The sequence below is a fragment of the Mustela lutreola genome, chromosome 9, assembly GCF_030435805.1.
Source record: "Mustela lutreola isolate mMusLut2 chromosome 9, mMusLut2.pri, whole genome shotgun sequence".
Taxonomy (NCBI): Eukaryota; Metazoa; Chordata; class Mammalia; order Carnivora; family Mustelidae; genus Mustela; species Mustela lutreola.
In genome coordinates this window covers 124,615,812-124,637,722 of record NC_081298.1, presented here as the reverse complement: position 1 = coordinate 124,637,722, position 21,911 = coordinate 124,615,812, and the positions used below count along the sequence as shown (strand labels likewise).

General features: G+C 55.2%; 1 protein-coding gene across 1 annotated transcript; it reads right to left on the bottom strand.

Moving 5' to 3' along the window:
* Nucleotides 1-8,679: 8,679 nt before the first annotated feature.
* On the bottom strand, nt 8,680-16,885 carry SLC30A3 (solute carrier family 30 member 3). Its single transcript, XM_059188792.1, has 8 exons — nt 16,587-16,885; nt 12,745-12,926; nt 12,170-12,316; nt 11,921-12,074; nt 11,173-11,371; nt 10,819-10,924; nt 10,427-10,561; nt 8,680-9,502 (listed from the first exon to the last, which is right to left on the bottom strand). The coding sequence occupies exons 1-8, from the start codon at nt 16,679-16,681 to the stop codon at nt 9,354-9,356; spliced, it is 1,167 nt and encodes a 388-aa protein (XP_059044775.1). The 5' UTR covers nt 16,682-16,885; the 3' UTR covers nt 8,680-9,353.
* Nucleotides 16,886-21,911: the final 5,026 nt, after the last annotated feature.

The window sequence follows — 21,911 nt, the reverse complement described above, 5'->3', positions numbered from 1 at the left end:
CATAGGATGCTAAGTGTCACGGGCACAGCTTTCTTCTGGAAATTGAGGACAGTTTCCCAAATCCAAGAGCAGCCTTGCTTGCTGGGCAGGCTCTCACCCTGGCTGCATATTCAGAGCCGGGGCTCTTTGGGGCCCGGGGTGGGGGGGGTGCTGTTGTGTGGGTGCTCTCTGGGTCCTGCGCTGCCCTGATCCCTCTGCAGCCGCCTTTCCTCAGTTTGCACTCAAAATCCTGATGTGAGGGACAGGGGCCCTTTACTCTTCTCCCCTCTTCCTTCAGTGGTTGAGGTGGCCACTGTGTCCTCAAAACCTGGCCTTGGAGTTCAGCGGCCATCACTGTTAGGAGCTCCTCCCACCTACTGTCCCTGGGAGCCTCTGGCTGACACTGGACTTTAGAAGAGCACTTGGCTTGGCAACCCTGGGATTGGAGACGGGTGGAGTGGCTCGTGTGTCTTTGCAGGTCAGGGTCCCCGTGGATCATACAAAGTATGTGAGCTATTCCATTCCGTCCCGTGAACTTTATTAGCATTAAAGAAATGTCTTGATCAGCAGACTTTCCTTACCATCCCCAACCCCCCAGTACAGAGCACCATGTGTACTGGGAGCACAAGAATGAACAAGATCATCTGAGGCCTCTTACTGGTAAGGTGTCTGGTCACTTCTACAGATTGGACAGCCACATGCCGGCTCAGGACGGTCCAGACCCCACCAGCGTCGTTCGGGAAGAAGCCGCTCTGTGCACAGAGCTGTGGGGATGGGAAAGAAGGAAACTCATTTTCTGAAGAACAATGTGAGCACAAACTTCCACGTATTCTATCCGCTTTCTAACCATTTTACAGATGCAGACACTGGCTCGGAAAAGTCACTGGGTGGCTTACCCAAAGTCACATTAGCTAAGGTTCATATACAGGACCGTTTGACTTCAAACCCATCTTTGTAGTAAAACAAAAAGGAAAACGTCATTTCAGGCTTTAAGGGGCATCCAGAACAAGGATGAGAGGAAAGCCACACCAGTCTGGACAAGCAGAGTACAAGTCTGAGGTGTCCGGCGAGCCAGTTTTCAGAAGAGAGAACAGCACCGACCTGGACTCCTGTCCCCAGAACGGGGTGTGGGCTGTTGCCTGAGGAGGGGGCAGGCTCAGGCCGGCCGGGCGGGAGGAGAGGCTTCCTGCCAGCACCGCTGGAACCCAGGAGTGGGGAATCCTGTGTCTGCAGCACTGGGGGGCTCCACACCCAGACCCAGCAGAGTACTCCTGCCTTGTACTGTTGGGGCTGAGAGGGACAGACCAGATCAAGAGGTTTGGGCGCCCGTTCCAACAGAAACGAATTCACAGCCGCAGGCACCATTGGAAGCAGGGTAGGACCAGGTACGACTCTATCTGCTCCTGGATCCTGCCCTGCTAATGTTCACCCTTCCAGGCTTCCCGGCCCTGGCCCCTGACAAGTCCTCCCTCAGGAGCCCAGAGAACTTTGTTGGTTGGAAAAGAGAGACCTACAGAACACTTCCCCTTTCTAGAGCTTCACTTACCCTTTCAAGGTTTTGAAACAAGTCGAGAGATTATTTTCCCAAGTACCTGGGAGTCTCGCACACAGATTCCCACAGAACTCCCGAGAGCCTGGTCTCAAGTAGAAGTGGGGTCTGCTGCCAAGCAGCACACACAATTCTACTCAGTTGCTAAGTGGTGGGTGGTGTTCTGCCGTGTTCCTTTCTTTGGCTCTCCTAATCATAACACAGCCTTAAGTTGAATAAACTTCTTTCCCCTACAACCAGAAATGAGATCTTAGTACCTCGGGAAATAAATGAAGCTATCAGCACTTTAAACCCAATGTCCCTGTCTAAGGTTCCACATCCATCGAGAGAAACCATCTCCTAGGCTCCATATGCATGTCATTAACTATAAAAAGTTAAAAAAAAAAAAAAGTTTTCTGGTATTCTTCCCTCCTGAGATACTTAAGCAATTTGATCTATTTTTTTTTTAAGTTCACATTGCTCTAAGTATGTGCCAAGCCCTGTTCTAGCACTTTACAAATACAAACATTCTTTTTTACTTTTACTTTTGGATGAACCTTTTAGATAAAACCCTCTGTAAAAAAAAAGAAAAAGAAAAAAAGTGTGACCTAATGTGTTCCCTTATTACCATTGCAAAGTCATTTTCCCCAACTCTTCACTGTCTACACTTGTGAAGAAGAAAATCTCAAAATAGGCATTCCCCTTGGCGCCCGGCTACTTGCATCCTATTCATTCCCACCTGTTACCAGTAATGAGCTGGCAGCTTTGGGCTTGAGCTGAAAGGGTGGAATTGGGAGTTCCCGGTGCAACACTGGTAGGCGTCTGTAACTCTGTAAGGACATCCCTTAGTTGGGGGTGGTGTGGAGCAGACAACCTATGCCAGGAGACGGGAGTGCAGGGGGCAGGGGAAGCCTAATGGCACAGCAGCCTCTGGCAGAGACGGGGGTGGGAGCCATCGCACCATCAGGGAAGCCAATTAGGACGCTGCTGTACTAAATGCAGATGACGGATGAAAGAGGCAGGAAGGGATGTTGGGAAATGGGAAAATACTAAGAATACGAAAGTCTAAAAAAAAAAAAAAATGACTCCATGGCATGGCACTTTGAGTTTGGGAGAATGAGGGCTGAGGAAGATGGGAGAATCCGTCTGGGATAGGGAAGGACGACTTGTGTTTGGGCATGATACTTTTTAGCTGCTGGGGGACATATATGGAGATGTCATGTAGATAATGGAGCTAGGGAGTTGGGGTAACATGGGACGAGATAAATATGTGATTACGTAAGGGACATTATTCACTAATACATCCCAAGCACCAAGAACATGAGCGAGCCCATAGCAGGGGCTCAGTAAACATTTGTTAACTGAATCATTAACATCAAGTAATTGAAGGGGGTGCCTGGGTGGTCCTGTTGGTTAAGTGTCTGCCTTTGGCTTGGGTCTGGAGCCCAGATCCTGCTCAGCGGGGAGTCTGCTTCTCTGCCCCTCCTCCCTGCTCTTGTGCTCTCATGAGCTCTCTCTCCCTTGCTCTCACAAATAATAAATAAAACAATGAAAAATAAATAATCAAAACTCTTCAAACATGTCCCTCTGTACCAGTTCACCAAGAGAATGAGAGCAACGAGAAATGAGCAGAATCTCAGAAAGGCGGGAGAGGAGAACTCCCAAGAAAGACATCCGGGGTCCCGGAGTTGTAGGTGTGTGAGGTCTGGGGCAAGCTGAGATCCTGCAGCAGGTCAAAGAGAATGAAGTCTGAGGCGGAGACTTGGTCACGGGAGTTACTCTGATGCTTTGTGGCTATAAGGTGGACACCACATTTCATGGGCTTTGTGAGGGGCTGGTGGCCTAGAAGCTGAGGTCATTTGCTAAGAGGCAAGGAAAAAATTGGGTGTGGCATTAAGACCAGAGAGAGTCCTGAAAAGGCTGGGAAAGCTGCGAGGAATCCTCAGGGGAATAATAAAAGCGTCACCGTCACGTCACCGAGTGGGGCTCTACAGGGAACTAGACCACATGATCTAGTGGTAGGGATGGGCAAACAATGCCCGGGGCAGGACCAGGGGATAGGCGGATAGGCGTGTCACCCTTCAGGCGGGACTCTGGCAATATCAATTACTTCCTCCTAGAGAAGCACCTGGTTAGTTACCACAAAATGCAGCTGCAGATTTGCCCTGCAGACTCAGCTTGTGAAGCACTGGCTCCTTGGCCTACGGGTGGGAGCCTGGGGACCAAGATAACACCTTACTCGGGTGCCTGGCTGGCTCAGTTGGTAGAGCATGTGACTCTTGATCTCGGGACTGTAAGTTTGAGCCCCATGTTGGGTGTAAGATCCCTTAAAATCGCAAAGACAAAGATGGCACTTGGGAAGCCTGGGTGGCTCACTCAGTTGGGTATCTGCCTTCATTCAGCTCAGGTGATGATCCCAGGGTCCTGGGATCCAGTCTCATTTCAGCCTCCTTGCTCTGTGGGGAGCCTGCTTCTCCCTCTGCCTGCTGCCTCCCCTGCCTGTGCTCGCTCTCTCTGACAAATAAATAAATAAAATCTTTTTAAAAAATGATACTTTATAGGCTTTGACCTCACTCCCATTCTTTTACCCTCTATTCATCTATTCTTTCCTTCACCAATAGTCATTACTGAGCATCTACTAAGTACCAGGCAAACATGAGGAAAGCAGTGCTTTCTTCCCTCTAGGAGCATGTGATTTGCAGAGCAATCTCACCCCATCCCTGTGCTTCCCAGAAGTCCTGTGTGACCAAGTCCTGAACCGAACTCTTCTCCCGTGCAGCAGGTGGGCAGGGCAGAAGGGAACAGGGAGGCAATCTCTGAGCCAAGGAAAAGCAAGTTTGCTAGTGTAGGGCCTGAAACCTGCTTGTTTTGGTGAGCTCTAACTGTCTTTTCGTTCCTGGGTTTGGTTCCATTTTGTTTCTCCTTAGGTATTTGGCTCCAGTCCTCTTAAAATTTATAGTCTGTCTTGATTGAGCCAAAGAGAACAAGGGAGTGGAATTGAATGTTCAGACTGTTCGGGTCAGAGAGAAAGTCAAACAGTAATCCCTGGGACCAGGTGCACAGCACCAGACCAGAGAGCAGAACTCAGAAGGGGTGCCCCTGGAGGTCCCCTACACAGTGCTTTCCTGCTCTAGTCTGGGAAACTTTTGTTTCCCTTTAAGAATGGAAACTGTCCTGTACAAGGAACCTACAGCTCAGCTCCCCCTGGAAGCATAATACAAAGCTAGGGTGGGAGATGGCGCTGATGGCTGCACTTTCCTTCTCTCCCATCCGGAGGCACCCACTTGGGAACTGACCAGAAAGTCTCCCACAGGGAGTGGAAGTTCTGGCGCAGGAGGGGAGGAGGGGAATAGCCCATGAGTGGCCCTGAGATGTGCCCTTCCTGGGGTGCCACCATGGTGGCACCACACTGGGGCCAAGTGCAGAGGGTCAGCCTGACAAGGAGGAGACCCGTTCTCTGAGTGAGCTTCTTCAGGCCCAGAGAGGGCTGCTTCCTGGGGCTGCAGGATGCCGCAGCCAGAGAACAGGGAGGGGGGCTGGGGCAGAGAGAGGGCAGGGAGTGGGGGGATGAGAGAGAAAGGGGCATAGGCTCTGGCCACCCTGGGCGCCCTCTTCCTGCGCCTTCTCACCGCCCACTTTCTCTCCCTGGACCTAGCAACAGGGCCCACTTGGTAGGACCATTTGTGAGCGCCTCAGACCCTGCCCCACTGCCCAGCACCCCTTGGAATGTGCTGGCCAGGTGGGGAATGGATGACCCTGGTGCTCAAAGCAGAGACGGAGAGGCCCTGGGAACGCCCAAGTTGGGGACAAAGAGTCCTTCAGGTACAAAGGGAACTCCCTAAATGCAGCTCTCCTCAGGGCTGTTGGAATTTGTCTGGAACAGGGCCAGGGCTCTTCTCATCGGACGCCTCGGTCCTGAGCCATCCTCCGGAGCCTCCGGAGGATGCTGCTATCGCGGCGTGGGCCTCAGGGGGGCGCTGCTCTCCCTCGGATGCGCCGGCGGGGCCCGGCTCCCAGCCCACTGAAGTTCCTGAGAAGTCAGCAGGGTCACCAGAGGGAGGAAGACACCCATTTATCACGCTTCCTCCCGGCCCCAGACAGGCTGTTCCCCCAGTCCGCAGGACCTTCTAGACTCGCGCCTGGACCCGGAGGTGCAGCCCCGCCCCGGCCGGCTGGCCTCAGGGGAGCCCGCAGCGAGGCGGGGCGGGGCCTGCCCGTCGGCCCGGATGTCCCCACGCCCCCTCCCCGCAGCCACACTCCCCGCTTCTGGCTTTTCCGTCTGCGCCCTGTCTCGCGTCTCCCTCGAACACTCCGACGACTGCCCTCTCCGCGTGACCGGCCTGTCCCCTCCTCCCCCCTGTCCACCCCATCTTTCTCTAAAGGTCCCTGTCTGCCTCACAGGCGGCCCTCTCCCCTCCCATCCCCTGGTTAACCAGCTGTGTAAATAGCTGCCAGGACTGGGCTGATGGATGGACCCGTCCCCTGCTTTGCTCTCAGCTCTGGCCTTCCCTTCCGTCCCCTCCCCGCCAGTCCTTTTTCCTCATTTCACCTTCCACACATATTTTATCATCAGGGAAGGGCACCGAGAGGAAAGGACCTTCTGGATAAGCGAGTGGTGGTGGGTTGGGGCGATAATGGGGGGGGGGGGGGGGCCGGAGCGGCCGCTCCAGCAGATAAGGATTTCCTGAACTCCCGGGAGAGCGCTCTGTGAATGAGGGAGAATGCTCCTGATCCGTCGGTCCTCCCCAGTCCCTGACTGAGCAAAGCCTGAAGGCGCGAGATGGGTGGAAGAGGGGTTGGTGTGTACACGGGCTGGGGGTTTTGAGCAGCCAGAATGGAGTCTCCATCTCAACCCTGACGGTGATTAGCTGCATGACCTTGGGCATGCCTCAGTTTCTTCATCTGTAAAGTGCAGGTAAAACCGTCTAGGGCGCCTTGCACCAGTGTAAGCTCAGTAAATGTGAACCCCTGTCCCTGCTGGGTGCTGGGTCACCCTGTTCCCCTGCAAGCTCTGCCCTGCGTCCTGGATTCTGCCCAAGAGAACCTATTCCTGCATGCCCTCTATGTAGCAGGCACATTCACGCCCACAGTGCTATGTAATTCTTCTTTTTATAATTAGGAAAACAGGAAGGCAGAAAGGTTAAAGTGACCAGTGTATTAATAGAAGGCCACGGCAGAACCAAGAAGCCTGAGTCCAGAGCCCCAGGTCCTGCCATGCCAGTGACGAGGTTGCTGAAAAAGCCGAGCAAAGGTTTACTGAGAAATTCAACCGGGCAGGAGCTTCCAAGAGGCCTGAGTGGGAGTAAGAACTGTGGCTCTGCTCCTGCCCCTGTCCCTTGCTGGGTGACCTTGGGAAAGTCCTTTTCCTTCTCTAAACTTTAGCTTCCGCTTCCTCATCTTGCCAGGGTGTGGGGCCGAGATGGACGGCATCCTTTGTGAAGTCTCATTCCCCCCTGAACCCCGTTTTCCCCTCCCCTGCAAAGGGAGCCAGCACTGCCATAAAGAGCGGGGGCTGCAGCTTCAGGCTGGTCATAGGGTGAGAAATCTCATCCTCATTTTCCCCACCCTCCCTCTCCTCCCTCTTCCCAACCCCCAACTGGTCCTCGCTTGGGGCCTATAATCAATGAGTCGTAAAATGAGAAAGTATCAGGAACTAGCAAAGCGTGGAGAGCAGCTGGGGCAGCCTCAGCAGCACCGGCACGGACTGTGATGGACTGCCAGCCCTTCACCTCAGCCCAGCCTCCCACGCCTGACTCAGGCCCGGCTGGCCAGCCAGCCAGCCAGCCAGTGAGACTCACCCAGCCTTGGGGGGAGGGGGAGACCAGAGTGGGGAAGACCAGCTGGAGACCAGAGTAGGGAGACCTATTTTCAGCTTCACCTTACACAGAGCCATGAAATCTATGTGTAATTGACCTGGGAAGCTGCATCCAGCATGCATGCTTGAATCCTAAAAGCAGGTTACATGATCTCAACCTATAAAGCGATCCCATTTATGTTACACAGAACTGTGTGTACATACATAAAAATATGGGCAGAGAGATTCCAAACTGTGAATAGCAGTTACCTCTGGGAGCAGTAGAATAGGGAAAACACTCACTTTCTACTTTATATACTTTTCTTTTTGTTGGACTCTTAAAGCAAGCATAGATTGCTTTTATAATAATTTTTAAAAGATCATCTTATGGTAACGATTCTTCCGTCGTGCAGAGGAAAGCCCTGTAGCAGTATGCACGGACTAGTGAACATGCTCAGTGTCTTTGCTCGGTCTGGAATTATATCCGTCTAGGATGGTAAGGCCCATGAACTCGGCTGACCCAAAGTACTAGCTCTAAAATCAAAAAGAGTCTGATTTTTTGAAAGAGAAAATCTACAATTCCTTAAGTTTAAGGGATTCCTGAATAATAACAATAATCCCTTACGTCTGGCTTATAAAGACTAAATCTGTCAAAATATATGATTCTTAAAGGCAAAGGGGGGAATAATGTGGCAAAAGAGGTCCTTGGTGTCCACAGCCCAAAACTGGCCTTGGGGTTGCTGCTGTCAGCCAGGGTGGTGGTGGGGGGGGCTCCCCCTGACACCTGACACAGCTTGGGAACCAGGCCCACATCAGCATGTGGTACAAGCACTCTCCCCCAACGGGACTAAGCCCGAGGCCACGATGGCCTGCAGGAGTCTTTAGGAATGACTCTCCAGGATCCCTTGGCTCCTTGCCTTCCAACTTTCTCCTGCAACCAAGCCCAGAGCACGTGGGGGCTCTCCCTGAGCCAGAGACCCAGGCTGTGGAGTAGGGGAAGGTAATAAAGGGACTGGTGAGGGGCGCCTGGGTGGCTCAGTGGGTTAAGCCGCTGCCTTCGGCTCAGGTCATGATCTCAGAGTCCTGGGATCGAGTCCCGCATCGGGCTCTCTGCTCAGCAGAGAGCCTGCTTTACTCTCTCTCTCTCTGCCTGCCTCTCCATCTACTTGTGATTTCTCTCTGTCAAATAAACAAATAAAATCTTTAAAAAAAAAAAAAAAAAAAAAAGGGACTGGTGGTGTTTGGCTCACATGGGCATGGATATTTGAGGGTAGAGAGGGTGGAGGGGCTGGGTAGGAGGTAGGAGGGCTGTGGAAGGTCACTCTGGTTGCATGACCCTCCTTCCCGTTCCTGACGAGTCAGTACAGGGACTGAAAGCTGCCGTGAACACAAGTTTATTGGTGGAGCTGCGGCGGAGTCCTCCCTCTCTAGCCGAGGGCACAGCACCAACAGAGGGATGGACAGATAGACCCCCCCAAAAGGACACATGGATGGTGCAGACTCAGAGAGACTATAGCACAGCCACATAGGCACAGAGACACACAGGCCACAGCACCAAGAAACACACACACACACACACACACACTGAGACAAAACCACAGAGCTAGAACACACAGACAAAGTGCGGGCTTTGGGGCTCCTGCATAGACAGAGCGAGGGCCACGTGGGGAGGGGGCCCCTGCTGACCTCCCCCAGGCATAGGCACACCAACAGCACACAGACAGGCAGATGCCCCCAGCCAGACAGCCAGCCGGCCACACAGACAAATGAACTGCATGGAAAGGACGCTTGTGCTCCCCAAACCATAGGGAGGGGGGACCAAGGGACTTCTACAAACCCCCACGGATTGATTCCCGTTCAGCCCGCCCCCTGCACATCCCCCACACACTTTGGTCTTGCCCACCGGGGCTGGGGGCTAGGGAGTGGGCAGGTGGAAGGAGGAAGAGGAAGGGGGACGCCCGGCTCTGTCCCTTCTGCGAGAGAAGGGAGGCAGGTACTGAGAGTCCGGGCCTGAGCCAGGGCCTGGCAGTGGGGCGAGGGCGGGGCCTCGGCTCAGGCTTGGGGGGGCTCCCGGCAGCGCAGGCACTGGGCCATCTCGGGCTGGTACCGCTCAACCTGCAGGGTACAGCTGGAGAACCCGAACCGGGAGTGGAGCTGCGACGCAGCTTCAGCCAGGACAGCTTCAGGGTCGGCCGTGGAGTCTGTGGGAGAGTGATAAGAGGCAGCAGGTTCCCAGGAGAGCCGGGAGCTGGGCAGGGGCCAAGATAAGGACGGGCGCAGGGGGACCCCAGGGCTTGCACACCATTAAAACCAGGCTTGCACACGGAGCTTTCTTTTCTTTCTGTAGTGTATGAATAGCATAAAAATGCCAAAGAAAAGGCTGGAGAGACTCACTCAACCAGGCCACCCTGCTAACACGCCAAACTATTCTTATTTTTCTATTCTCTTCTGCTCTTTGACTGTCCATAGACAGCTGTACGTGTCAGCAGCCACAGCACCCAAGTCTCCAAGACAATCCAGATGTTAACTATTTTCTCCCATTGTCCCTCTAGAGTTACCCTCCACTATCCCACAAAGTATAATATTTTTGGCATCCAAATTGCATGTCTCTGATTGCTTCTTGCATCTGGAAGAAACTCAAAAATCCTTTGTCAGCTTGTGAGTCACCATATATATTTTTAATAGTTGAATCATAATGTAGATATAATTTTACATTCAGCTTTTTTCTCTTAGCATTATACCATCAACATTTTCCCTGGGTGCCACACAGAGCTCGTCATCATCAGTCTGAACAGTTCCGTGATACCCCACGGTCACTCCTTACCTAACTGCCCCGTGGCTAGACCACCTGGTACTAGTGATCTTTTAAAGGGTTGTTGGTTCTCTGCACTACTTCAGAGAGGGCGAACCCCCACCCCAACACCCTGTCCAGGGTGCTTTATCTCCAGCGTGCACACGTGTGTGAGAGAGAGATCAAGAAAGGCAGCTGGCACAGCAATCCCAGCGGTTCAGAGACTCTTCGTAGGTTTGGAAGAGGGATCCGGGCCGGGACAGTCAGGGGCCGGGGGGCACCAGGAGGGGGTATATTTCTAGGAGGGAACTGGCTAGGGCCAGTGTGGACTCACCAATGGCCAGATGTGCAGAGGCAACGTGGTAAGTAAGCGTAAGGGACCACAGGTGCAGCTCATGGGTTGCCCGGACTCCCGGCACGGACAACAGCGTGTCCCGCACGGGCTCAAACCCCACACTTCGGGGGGAACCTGCAAGCAGCACCGGCCACACCTTACTGCCAAGGCCACTCCAGCGCAGAGGTGGCTCCTCACCAGACTCTACCTCCCCCACCCTGTATCCGCTCAGCATCAACCCCCACAATTCACCCTGGGCCCGAATCCTCCTCCCAGCAATAGACCCAGGACCCAGGCCTTCTCCTGACCCTCTCTTGAGACAAGAGAGGAGGCCCAGAGCTGGAGTGAGGTGAGAGAGGGCCCCAGGTGGGGAGCGGTGGCATCTGATTTACCTTCCATGAGGACACGGAGGACATCTCGGAGGGTCGGAGCCGTGGATCCAAGGGCACAGATGGAGAAGAGGAAGGTGCTGATGGGGTCAGCTGCCTTGTACTGAGGCTAGAGAGAGAGAGAGACTTCCAAGCCCAGGAGACAGGAACCCTCCAGGGGAAGACCTAGGGGTGTCTTGGACAAACAGGACCTGAAAGGCCCCCGAGAGCCCTGCTGAGGGGAAAGGGACCATGGCCGAGAGCCGGGAGTACTGGGGAGCTGGGAGCTGGCGGTGCGGAGGGAGACCAAGGGGGCCAGGAGGGGGGCAGGGTGCGGAGCGGGGCATGAAGGCTGGGGCAGGCCTGCACGCACAGTACCTTGAAGTAGATGAGGACAGAGGCGGCCAGGACCCCAAGGCTCTGCAGGAGGTCCCCCAGCACATGCACAAAGGCTGCCCGGACGCTCGTGTTCCCCAGGGGCAGGGGCTCCCCCGGCCCTTCGTCCAGCGGTGCATATTCTGCCCCCCTAGACCCGTGGCTGTGGGGGGGCCCGGCCTGGTGCAGCACAAAGGCCATTCTGAGGGGGAAGCAGAGCAGCTCAGCCCAACTGACCTGTTCCCGGCCTCTCTGCCCTCCCCTCCCTGGGAGCCCTTTCTCCACCTGTTTCCTCCCTACTTTCCCAGCCCCGGGAGGAAGACAGCATTGGCCGAGGGACACAGATCATGCAGGCTGGGGGGAGAAACACCGTACTTGGTGCTAGAGACATGCCTTCAGATCCTGCCACGGCGACTTACACCTGAGCAAGTCCCCTGGCCACCTCCCGGGTCCTGTGTCCTTAACTGTACACTAGGGCCGATACTGTCTACCTTATGGGGGGGGGGGGTCTCAAATGAGACACTGCTGATGACAGCCCGCAGCAGAGTGGCCCCAGGAAATGTCTGCTGGCTCTGGATTCCAGGTCTTTCTCCCATCTGTCCTCAGGCAGCCCTAGGGTAGCTGACAGGGGAGAACTGTGTGTGCCTGTTGCATGCCTTTCGGGGCGCGGAGAGAGCCAGCTCCCCTCTACCCCCGGAGGAGCACACCTCGCCCTGAGGCCCCCGGGGCACCACTCCCTACGGGGACGTACAGCAGGTTGGCACAGACAGCGATGCTGGCGGTCAGCAGCATGGCACCCCCCTCGATGTGGTAGTCGCTGTGCAGCAGGCGGATGAAGGCCAGGTACAGGAGGATGCCGGTGACCATCCAGAGGGAGACCACAGAGGCCAAGGCTCCCAGAGTCTCTGCAGGGGGAGACGAGCTATCAGAGACCTGCCTGGGACCCTGGGAGGTACCTTCTGGTGAGAGGAGAGGCTCAGGGGGCCATGCGGGGCCTTACCTGAGCGGTGCCAGCCAAAGGTCATGGTGCGGGTGGCTGGACGGGTAGAGAGCCAGAGGGAGAAGAGGCTGCCTATCATGCTGCCCACATCGGCCAGCAGGTGGGCTGCGTCGGTCATAATGGCGAGGCTGTGGGCCAGATACCCCCCTGCAAGGGTAAAGCAGGGCACAGTCTGGGTCTGGTTAGGAAGCAGCGGGCACTGTGGCAGCGTGTGGAGAAGCAGGGAAGGAGACCAGGGGGACCCGTGCCCCAAAGCGAGTGTGGTGGCATCCCAAAGCGATGGGATTATAGGAGGGGCAATTATCGGCTTCTTTTCACTCATTCACATTTTCTAGATTTTCTATAAGGACACATTTTACTATCAAGAAAATGGGTCTTTTGAAAGACTAGCTAATGCTGAGAAGCCAGCCCTGGCCCTCGGCCAGTCCTGGGCACCCACGCGCCCACTGCCACCACCCCACTCTCCTCATCTCCCCCTGCCCTACCCCTCCAGGAACCTTGCTGGGACTCTGGGTGGAGAGTGGCTTGGGCAGGGATTGGGCAGGTGGGGTTGGTGGAGCCGCTCTCCGACTTACCGACCACCTCCCCAGCCATGAAGACGCAGCACACGGCACAGGCGGCACCCAGCTGCTTCTGCGCCTGCAGCCTCTCGGGGGTGAGCCCGGGCTGTGGCAGGGGGTCCCGGTGGCAGTGGTGGAAGGGCATCTCCACAGGTTTGGGTTCCTCGGGGAGGGGCTCCGAGGTCTCTGTGAAGAGACTGAAACGGGCAGCACCATTCAGCCTGGGGCTTGGCCGTGGGCTCACCTGTTCCTCACTCCCACGTCCCCAGTCCCGCTAGATGGGCTTCCTCAGCTGTGGCCTGACACTCACTCTGTTCCTCCCAAGGCCTGGCCAAACCTGGGGATGGACTGCCTCAGGGGCAGAGCGCCACGTGAGAGATGGGGCTAACCAGCTCCGATTCCAGCCTCCTTCTCCTTTCATACACAGAGCCATGGAACTCCACAGCTCGGGAGCACCGTAGAGATGGTCTAGTTTGATGCTTTTTACAGAAATTACAAGTATGAGGCTCAGAGAGGGAGAGGACATATGGAGGCTGCACAGCTAGTTCGTGGTAGAGAGTAGACGCCACCATAATGTGTGGATAGGCACCAGAAGGAACACAAAATGAGCAGGATCTTGCTGACCTCTGGGAGCTTTTGGTGAGCAAAACAAAGGTGTACCTCGGTGCTGTGATATGTAGCAGGAGAGTGGCTATTGCCATAAAACAAAATGCTCTCAGGGCTCGGAGGATAGAGTAGATGAATTGCAGTGAAATCAGGGAAACTGAAGGGGGCACCATGAGAAGGGTCTGGAAGGAAGCGGAGGGTTCGGGTAAAGACGGGGTGAACATGCTAGACAGAGGATGGAGGGCCGGTGGTGTCAAAGGGTGAGCACGGGATCCTGGCCTTAGTGTCTCCCTCCCAGATCCATCTTCCTGTGCCTCCATTCCAGATCCTTCCCCTTCCCTATCTAGACATGCTGCTGAAACGTGGCCATTTAAGAGAGGAGTGGAATGTTGGGACCCAAAAAGTCAGGGGTCCCAGATCCCTGAGCTGGGGTTGTCACAGGGAGGACGAAGCGCCGACTGCATGGCTGGGGAGGCAGTGGTAGGAGCAGTGGATTTGGAGGCTGCCTCATGTTCGCTGGACCCTGGGCCGATCGTAAGCACCCAGCGGAGGCCACCTTAGCTGTATGGTACCGTAAGCCTCCTTCAATACATGAGTAGGGCTGGAGCCTCACCTGGGTGCCAGAGACTGAGCTCAGGCTGAGTTTCAGGCTCATGCTGGCCCCATTCCTACCCCCACGACTACCAACCTGAACTCCGGCAAAGCCGGAACCTCCCATAGAACAAAGAAAGGACCTAAATAGAAAATACAGTCTTAGAAATACTCATGGAAGTGTGACAAGAATACCCATGAGTGAAAAATCGAAGGCTCCAGATAGAAACGTGGTCACAGCAGTAAATTGAGGAGGGAGGCCTGGAGCCTTCTGGCTGAGAAAAGCTCTGCCAAGTGGGTGAATTGAGGTGTGAGGGAGGTGGGGGCACATTTGGTGCCTGCAGGGAAGATTCGAGTGCTGGCAGGTAGATTTAATTCTTGGAATGTTCTTCCAAGACTTAGAATCTCAATGTGTATGATGATGAGATGCTGGGTGTTTTGCCGAGGAGACAGGGAGACGAGGGTGGTTTTGAAACCCATCCTCATTCTTCAATGAGGTATACACGTAGTTGGGTGCCTGGGACTCAGGTGGCAGGCAGGGTGCACATAGCGAAACCCAGACAGATGTGTCACAGATGACTTACTAGGCAAGGAGAGGCTGGGGCCGGGAGGATTATGAATGAGGGACTTCGGAGCACCAGGGAGGGAGTGACCACCTGGGATGGGACTGAGGACAACTTCACAGAGGAAGACATGTTTAACATGAGACCTAGGTGAAGAAGGGGGCTCTAGACACGTGAGATATCAATGACAAAATAAGTGGCTAGAAATTTGAAGTGTCAGGAGTCAGGGCAAGGGCTGAGGAGGAAAGTGAGGGCTCAAAGGAACACCAAGGGAGATACACTGATTGATTTCACATATCTTTCCCAAGCCCTGAGATGACCTTGCTGATGTATATTAGTCTGGAGAGGGAGAGGAGAGGAGATGGAAGGGTCCAGAATAGACCAGGCCATAAATTCCATGTACCAGATTTCAAAGGAGGGGCAGGTAGGTTAGGGAAGAGCCTCTTTCAGAAAATACTGCAGGATTTGGTGACTAATGGTCATATGAGACTGAAAATGAGCTGGGAGTCAGAGATGCGGGTCTGGATAGCAAGCAGAGGCTGCGTGGCTTTGGGGCAATGGGCAAGATGCCTTTTTTTTTTTTTTTTTTTTTTTTTTTTTTTTTTTTTTTACAAGGAACAGAGTAGCCAGTCATCAAGGTAGCCAGCCATCAACAGGCTGCTCCCTTTTGTCCTGCATGAATTGGGCACTAAAGAAGCCTCATTGTTGGGGTGCCTGGCTGGCTCAGTTGGTGGAGCATGGGACTCTTAATCTCAGGGTCATGAGTTCAAGCTCCACATTGGGCTTGGAGTCTACTTTAAAAAAACAAAAAACAAAACAAACATTTTTTAAAAAGCCTCATTGTTGGTGCGGGTGGGTGTGTATGTGGGTGGGGGGCTACATGTTGTTTAGAGAGAAGGAAAGGCAGTTTTCTCTCCCTGGCCTCTGAAACCCCAACAAACAAGTAATATTGAGCGGGTAGAGGTGAAGGGGGGGAGGGGACCAGGACCTGAAGCAGAGTCAAAAGGATACGTGAAGAGAGCCAGGGCCTGGGCTGCAGCCTCCACAGCAGCCCACGTCTGCAGTCCTCGGCAGGAAGGAGTCAGACGGGAAGTCTGTACTCCCTTCTGTTCATCCACTCCCCCACCCACCCAGGTTTACGGCCCCCATCCAGGGAAAGAGCGAGAGAGGCACCACATCATCAGAGACAAAGGGAAAGGTGCTCGGAGGGAAACAAAACGATTGGGAGAAATGAAGAAAGAGAAAAAGCCAGGGAGCCTGTCAAATTTCCGAGACAAACGGACGGTCAGCCAACAGACAAAATGGCCAGCGGAGGTGGCCAGGATGGGCCTGGCGCGGCCGCTCCGAGGGACCCGGCGGGCGCCGGGCGCGGGAGGCCGGCGGGACGCGGAGGAGGTTCTCCGGCCGCCCCCGGCCCGCTGTCCCGGCCGCTCCGCGCGCCTCGTTTCACACCTCGCCGCCCCCGGCCCCGTCTGTGCGGAGCCGGGAATACCCCCTGCCGCCCAGACCGCACCTGCTCCTTCCCTGCCACCCCCTCGCTTCCCAGCGGCCGCCGCCCCCCAAGGGCCCGGAAGAACCGCCGTGGAGCCCGGGCCCATCTTCGGCCCGGGTGCGCACAGCTGGCGGTGGCTGGAGGGGGCGCCCCGAGCCCGCGCGCACAGAGGGAAGGGCCAGGGGCCTGCAGCTGGGGTTCCGAAACCTGGGCGGCGGGATGCTCCCACCGCCAGGGCGCTGGAGCAATGCGGACTTCGGGGCACCAGGCGTGGATTCCGGCCCGACGGAGGGGCAGTTGCTCGCGGGGAAGTCGGATGCGGCGAGGGCGGCGGAGGGGTCCGGAGGCTTGGGGGACCGGCCCGGGAGCCGTGTTGCGGGACCGAGAAAAAGAGCGCGGCCGGGAGGAGGCATAGCGGACTGCTGGGAGGGTCGGGGTCGGTTCTGGCGGTGTGGCCGGAGAAGACAGAGCCGGGCGCCGCGAAGCCGCGGGACTTGCGGGGCGTTGGGGCGGCCAGCGGGGGCCACGCCGGCGGAGACAACGAAATGGACGGATGGCATGAGGGTGGCGCCCCGGAGCTGAGGACCAGCCCAGGTCTGTCCTACCTCTTCAAGCGCAGGCCGCCACCGGCGCTGCCGCGGTCCCGGGGGCTCACCAGGCGAGTGGTCTCCGATCCCCCCGTGGCAGGAGAGGGCTCCATGTCACCGCGGCCCCAACCGTCTAGGCCCCACCGTGGAAGGGAGAGGCGGGGCCGGCCCTGCACCAAGTCCGAGCGGCCAGCCGACCCCCGGACTCCCCGCAGGGCCGCGGGGCCACCAGAGTAGAGGGAACTGCAGCGACTGTGTCGCGGGGAGTCCGAACTGCAGATCCCGCGGCCTTTGGAGCCCCGCCCCGCGTGGGGCGAGCTCCCCAAGCCCCGCCTCCAGGCTCTCGGGTCTCTCCCCCACGCCTAAGCCCCGCCCCTAGAGCCCCGCCCCCGTAGCCCAAGCCCCATTTCCCAGTGCAGAGCCAGGTGTGGGCGACGGGAGCCCTCTGCGCCCCCGCAGGGTTCTAGAGAATGCCAAATTTCCATAGCCCCGCCCCCACCCAAGTCCCGCCCGCCGGTTCCAAGCCAAGCTCCTTAAGGCTTGGCACCCCCCCACACAACCTTCCCCCAGGGAACACCTCCCCTTGCAAGCCTGCAGGCGGGGGTGGGAGGGGTGTCGTCCAGCCCCCCACAAGGAGGCAGAATCAAGTGTGGGTCCATTACCTAGCTCGAGAGAGCCAGAAAGAGTGTGGGGTGAGCAGTGACACATCCGGGAGAACTCCAGGGACTCCGGCCAGAAACCCCTCTGTGGAGGAGGTGGGGTCGGAATTTGCATGCAGAATCTGCTGCCAAGCACTGTACCGCTCATTATCATTTATTTTTATAGAGACTTCGGGTGACAAAAGCTTCCTGTTCTCCTCCAATCCATTACTATCCCTATTTTTCGGATGAGTAAACTGAGTTCCAGAGGAAGAAGCATCTAGGGTCATGTAGCCGGTGAATAAAACGCTGGGACTGGAACCCCACCCTCTTCCCCTCTCCAATTCAGGGCACCGCACTGGCGACTGAAGAGCGCGCGCGCCACAGTCTTGCCACTCACAGGCCGGGGCAACGGGAGGAGGAAGGAGCGATGCCACATCTCTGGTCACAAGCCCACTTTTCTTGGAGGGAGGCTGCCGCTTGCCAGCACGTGATTCTTTACCACCGAACCTCTAGCACCTGGCTGGGCCTTTACCTCATTTTGTCTCATTTTAACTAAAGCCCAGGGGAAGGAGTGACTAGAGCAAAGTGGGTGGCCTGAGCCCGGGGTCAAACCTTCACATGCCCAATGCTCTCTGGCCCTCACACCTGCTGCCACTGTAGAATGAAATGGGGATAGGGATTTTATTGTGCCCTCCAAGTTGTGACACTCTGAAGAGAAGGGTCTGGAAGAGGAGGGAGAGAAGTGAGCTTGGATAGGGAAGCGTGGAGGGTGGGAGCGGTTGGTGAGTCCAGCAGAGAAACCCATCCACGGGCACACTTCCTGAAGAACACACTGGGCATCCTTCATTTGGGGTTCTGGGGATAGACACCTCTCCCCAACGTTATTATTCCCAAACATTGCAACTGCGTGTACACCTCCCCCCACCCAACCCGCCCATCCGCGAACAAACACTAGGAGCACGTGGCAGATAGAGTGGTTGGAAGAGATGGGGTTAACCCGGGAGAGCTTCGCGGAGGAGGTGAGGCTTGAACGGATTAGGCAAGCTGGGCGGCGGGCTGGCTGCTCAGGCGGGGGAGAGTGAGGTCCTTGCCAAGGTTTGCGGGCGGCGTGCACGAAGGGAGCGTACTGCGCTGGGGAACGGTGCGGAACGGAAGAACCAAAGGGTCTGCGCAAGCCCCGGGTGCCGCGTCTCCACCCACGCGGCTCCCGGGGCCAGCGCCAGCCTTTATTCGGCACCCTCCCTCTACTCCCGGCAGAAGGCTCAGCCCAAAGCCCACGCGAGGCGAGGGACGAGGGAGTGAGGGTGGGGGTCCTTTCTTCCTCCAATTTCCCCTAGAGGAGTGGGACCTCAGCTTCTTGCTCGGGTCGCGGGGATGCAGACAGAGGTAGCGAGAGGGGAAGCCACCGGCCAAGGTCACCTTGTAGGTCCTTGTTAGAGCGGGGTGGAACTCATGCCCGGTCCGCCTCGGTCAGAGCCCAGCAAGTCCCGCTAGGCGCCGTCGGTTTTCGAAGCTTGGCACTGGGCCTGGGGCTTCCCCAATCCAGAGAGCCCTGGAGCTGGGGAGCCCTCCAGGGCTGGGATGTTGTAGCCTCGCCCGAAGCGGCCGGGGCAGGCCAGCTCGAGGATGGGGAGAAACCGCGGAGCCCTGTGCGGGGAAGGGGTTTCTAGGCACGCCTTAGCCGATGGCGACAACAGGGGACTTGACAACAATGGCTCCCTTCGGGATTTCCCTTCCTGGGCAGCCAGTCCACAGTGCGCAGACAGCAGCCCCGGGTTCCCGGGAGGGGGCGCAGACACCGGCACGAGTCCGCCCGCCCCTGGGCGGGGAGCGAGCAGGCGGGAGGGGAATGAAGTCTGGGAGCAGATGGATTACAAGGCTGTCCTCTGCCGCGGCTCCCTCCGTGTCGCGCCTTGGAACGTGCTGCCTCCAGAAGCCGAGGGCACCAGCGGGGAGAATACCAACAGTTGCCTGTGCTTGGAAATCTATGCAAAGAAAGCCTGGCAGCCAAACAGACCTCTTGCACCTGTTTCTCAAAGAGCCATCAAGTGGCCCCATGAAAATCTTTGCAAAGGGTCCTCTTGAAAGCCAGGTCTGAGGAAGGCATCCTGCACCTGGTTAGGAGCTAGGAAAATGAGGCAGGAGTTAGAAGGAAGGCTGAGAGCTGGTTGTAGGGAACTGAAATCGTGTAAAAACTATTCATTCAACATTTACTGAACATTTATTTCCTGCCATGCACTTTGCTAGGGTAACTGGGAATTTCTGGTGAGCAAAATACATGCATTTCCTCCCCCTTCCTGGCTTTAACTTGATTGCAAGGGATTTCTATTTTGCAGGCTTTGGGTGCTAATTTACCCACATGCTCTAAATGTCTGTCCTGTCCTGTCCTGCCTCAGGTATCAATTTTCCCTAAGGAGATTCCTTAGGCCACATTAAATCCCAAAGGGATGAGGGAAGCAGGAGTCCCTGGAAATTCTCAGGGGGATAGGTCAGTGCTGGAACAGAGGGTGGCAGAGCAGGTCAGAAGGGGGCTTCAGGGAGCCCAGGCTGGACCAGTTCATTTTGGGAGAGAGAGAGCCAAGTCCAGCCTTGAAGTCAGGATTTAGGCTGGGCTAGGGATCTCAGACAAGATTTGGAAGCCAAGCACGCAGATAACGGATTAACACTGGAAAGGTCCAAGCCAGGCTGAAGGGTAAGGGGAAAGATAACAAGGCGGTCCAGTATCCACTCCATTCTCTGCTCAGGTGTTCCTCCAGGAAGTCTTTCTAACTCCCCCGCTATGTGCCCTTTTCCGGTGCTCTCAAGGCCCTCTGTGCTTATGTGTGGTTGGCACTCAGCACGCTGAAACAAAATGGCTTGCTTCTACCTTTCTCATCACGGTGTCCCTAGGGCCCCTGGTGGCTGATATATAGTCCTCGTTAAAGCCACCCCAGAAAAAAGGGGGCCGGTTGTCTGAGTGGAAGCAAGATGGAGAAAACAGGATTTTAGTTGAAGATAGGGAGGATGAGGGAGGGATGGAGCTGAAATATCACCTCCTCCGGGAGGCCTTCCCTGATCCCCAGACTAAGTTATTTCTCATGTTATACATTCTCGCTGCATGCTTTTTTTTCTTCCTCAGCATTTATCACACTGTAATTACATCATTATTTGGGAGTTACTTATTTCTTCACTTGGCTTCCAGGATACCATAATCTGGTTTTCCTCCTACTTCACTGACTGCTTATTCTCAGTCTGCTTTGCTGGTTCCTCCTCATCTTCTCAACCACTGAATACTGGAATGGTCCAGGACTTAGTCATCCCCTTCTCTTTACCTTTCTACACTCACTCCCTGGAGATATCAATCCAATCTCAAGGCTTAAAATACTGTCTAGAAACTGCAGATAGCAATGGTTGTTGCAGCTTGATGGTGGGTAGATGGAGATCACTGTGCTATTCTATCTTTGTGTTTGAAATGTTCTATTTAAAAAAAAAAAAAAAGCAGGCTCCCTGCTGAGCAGAGAGCCGGATGCAGGGCTTGATCCCAGGACTGGATCCCAAAACTGGATCCCAGGGCTCGATCCCAGGACCCTGAGATCATAACCTGAGCCAAAGGCAGAGGCATAACCCACTGAGCCTCCCAGGCTCCCCATAGAGCAATGTTTAAGATACCTGTTGTGTAAGTGAATGGATTAACAAAAAGGACAGTTCACAAGGGGAACTGGTGTAAGAGCAATGGCATAGAGGTGAGAAAGGACAGGAATGTTTGGGGCAGCGGGAGACAGTCTGTTATGGAAGGGTTACCTTAGGGCAACACCAGACAATGCACTTGGAGAGCTAAACTGGTATCAAGTTGTAGAGTTTATTGCCAGATTTATTTTTTTCTAAGATATTACTTATTTATTTGTCAGAGAGAGCAAGCACAAGCAGGGGGAGAAGCAGGCAGAGGGAGAAGCAGGCTCCCTGCTGAGCAAGGAGCCCGATGTTGGACTCCGTCCCAGGACTCCGGGATCATGACGTGACCCGAAGGCAGACGCTTAACTGACTGAGCCACCCAGGCGTCCCTATTGCCAGATTTAAAAGGTTGTTTTACATCCTCTAGGCCATGAGCAAAGGAATGGTAATGACAGAAGCATTGCTTTGCGAACACTGATCTGGTAGCCATATCCAGCATGAGACTGGCGGTAGGGAGAACAGTCAGGAGGCTAGAACAACAGTTCGTGTGAAATGGAAATCCTTTAACTGGGATGTTTTGTGGCTGTGGGAGCTGAAAAAAAAGGACACATGAAAGAGCGATTTTAAAAAAAAAAATTAGTAAGACTTTTTGGGCTGAATTGGGGGAAAATAGTAAATCCACAGATAAGTGTTGTTTGGGTTGTGAACATCACTACCTTGGAAATAGCCATAACATTAACATCAGTAGAGAAACTGAGAGGAACAACAGGTATGGGGAATATGGTTTGGAGGCGGTGGGAGACTGGCCTGTGGATAACCCACAACTTACCGTAAAGCCTACTTATGACATCTGAAGCTATGGGTGTAGACTGGATCTCTGAAGTGGAGAGGAGAGAACCCAAGCAGAAGCTTAAAGACCAAACCATATTGAATATGCAGGCAGGAGGTGAAAAAAGGATCCAGAAGGGGCAGGGCAGGAAACTTATTGGAGATGTAGGAGGAGAACCAGAATAATGCAGAGCCACAGAAAGCAAAAGACGTGAAATTGAAC

What these genes read in the sequence shown, in the direction of transcription:
- SLC30A3 (XM_059188792.1), bottom strand. Translation starts at nt 16,681, where the DNA reads ATGGAGCCCTCTCCTGCCACGGGGGGATCGGAGACCACTCGCCTGGTG. An exon ending in CATGGCTGGGGAGGTGGTCG is followed by an intron (nt 12,317 to 12,744) that starts GTAAGTCGGAGA and finishes TTACCCTTGCAG; the next exon opens with GGGGGTATCTGGCCCACAGC. An exon ending in CCTCCGTGTCCTCATGGAAG is followed by an intron (nt 10,562 to 10,818) that starts GTAAATCAGATG and finishes TGCTGCTTGCAG; the next exon opens with GTTCCCCCCGAAGTGTGGGG.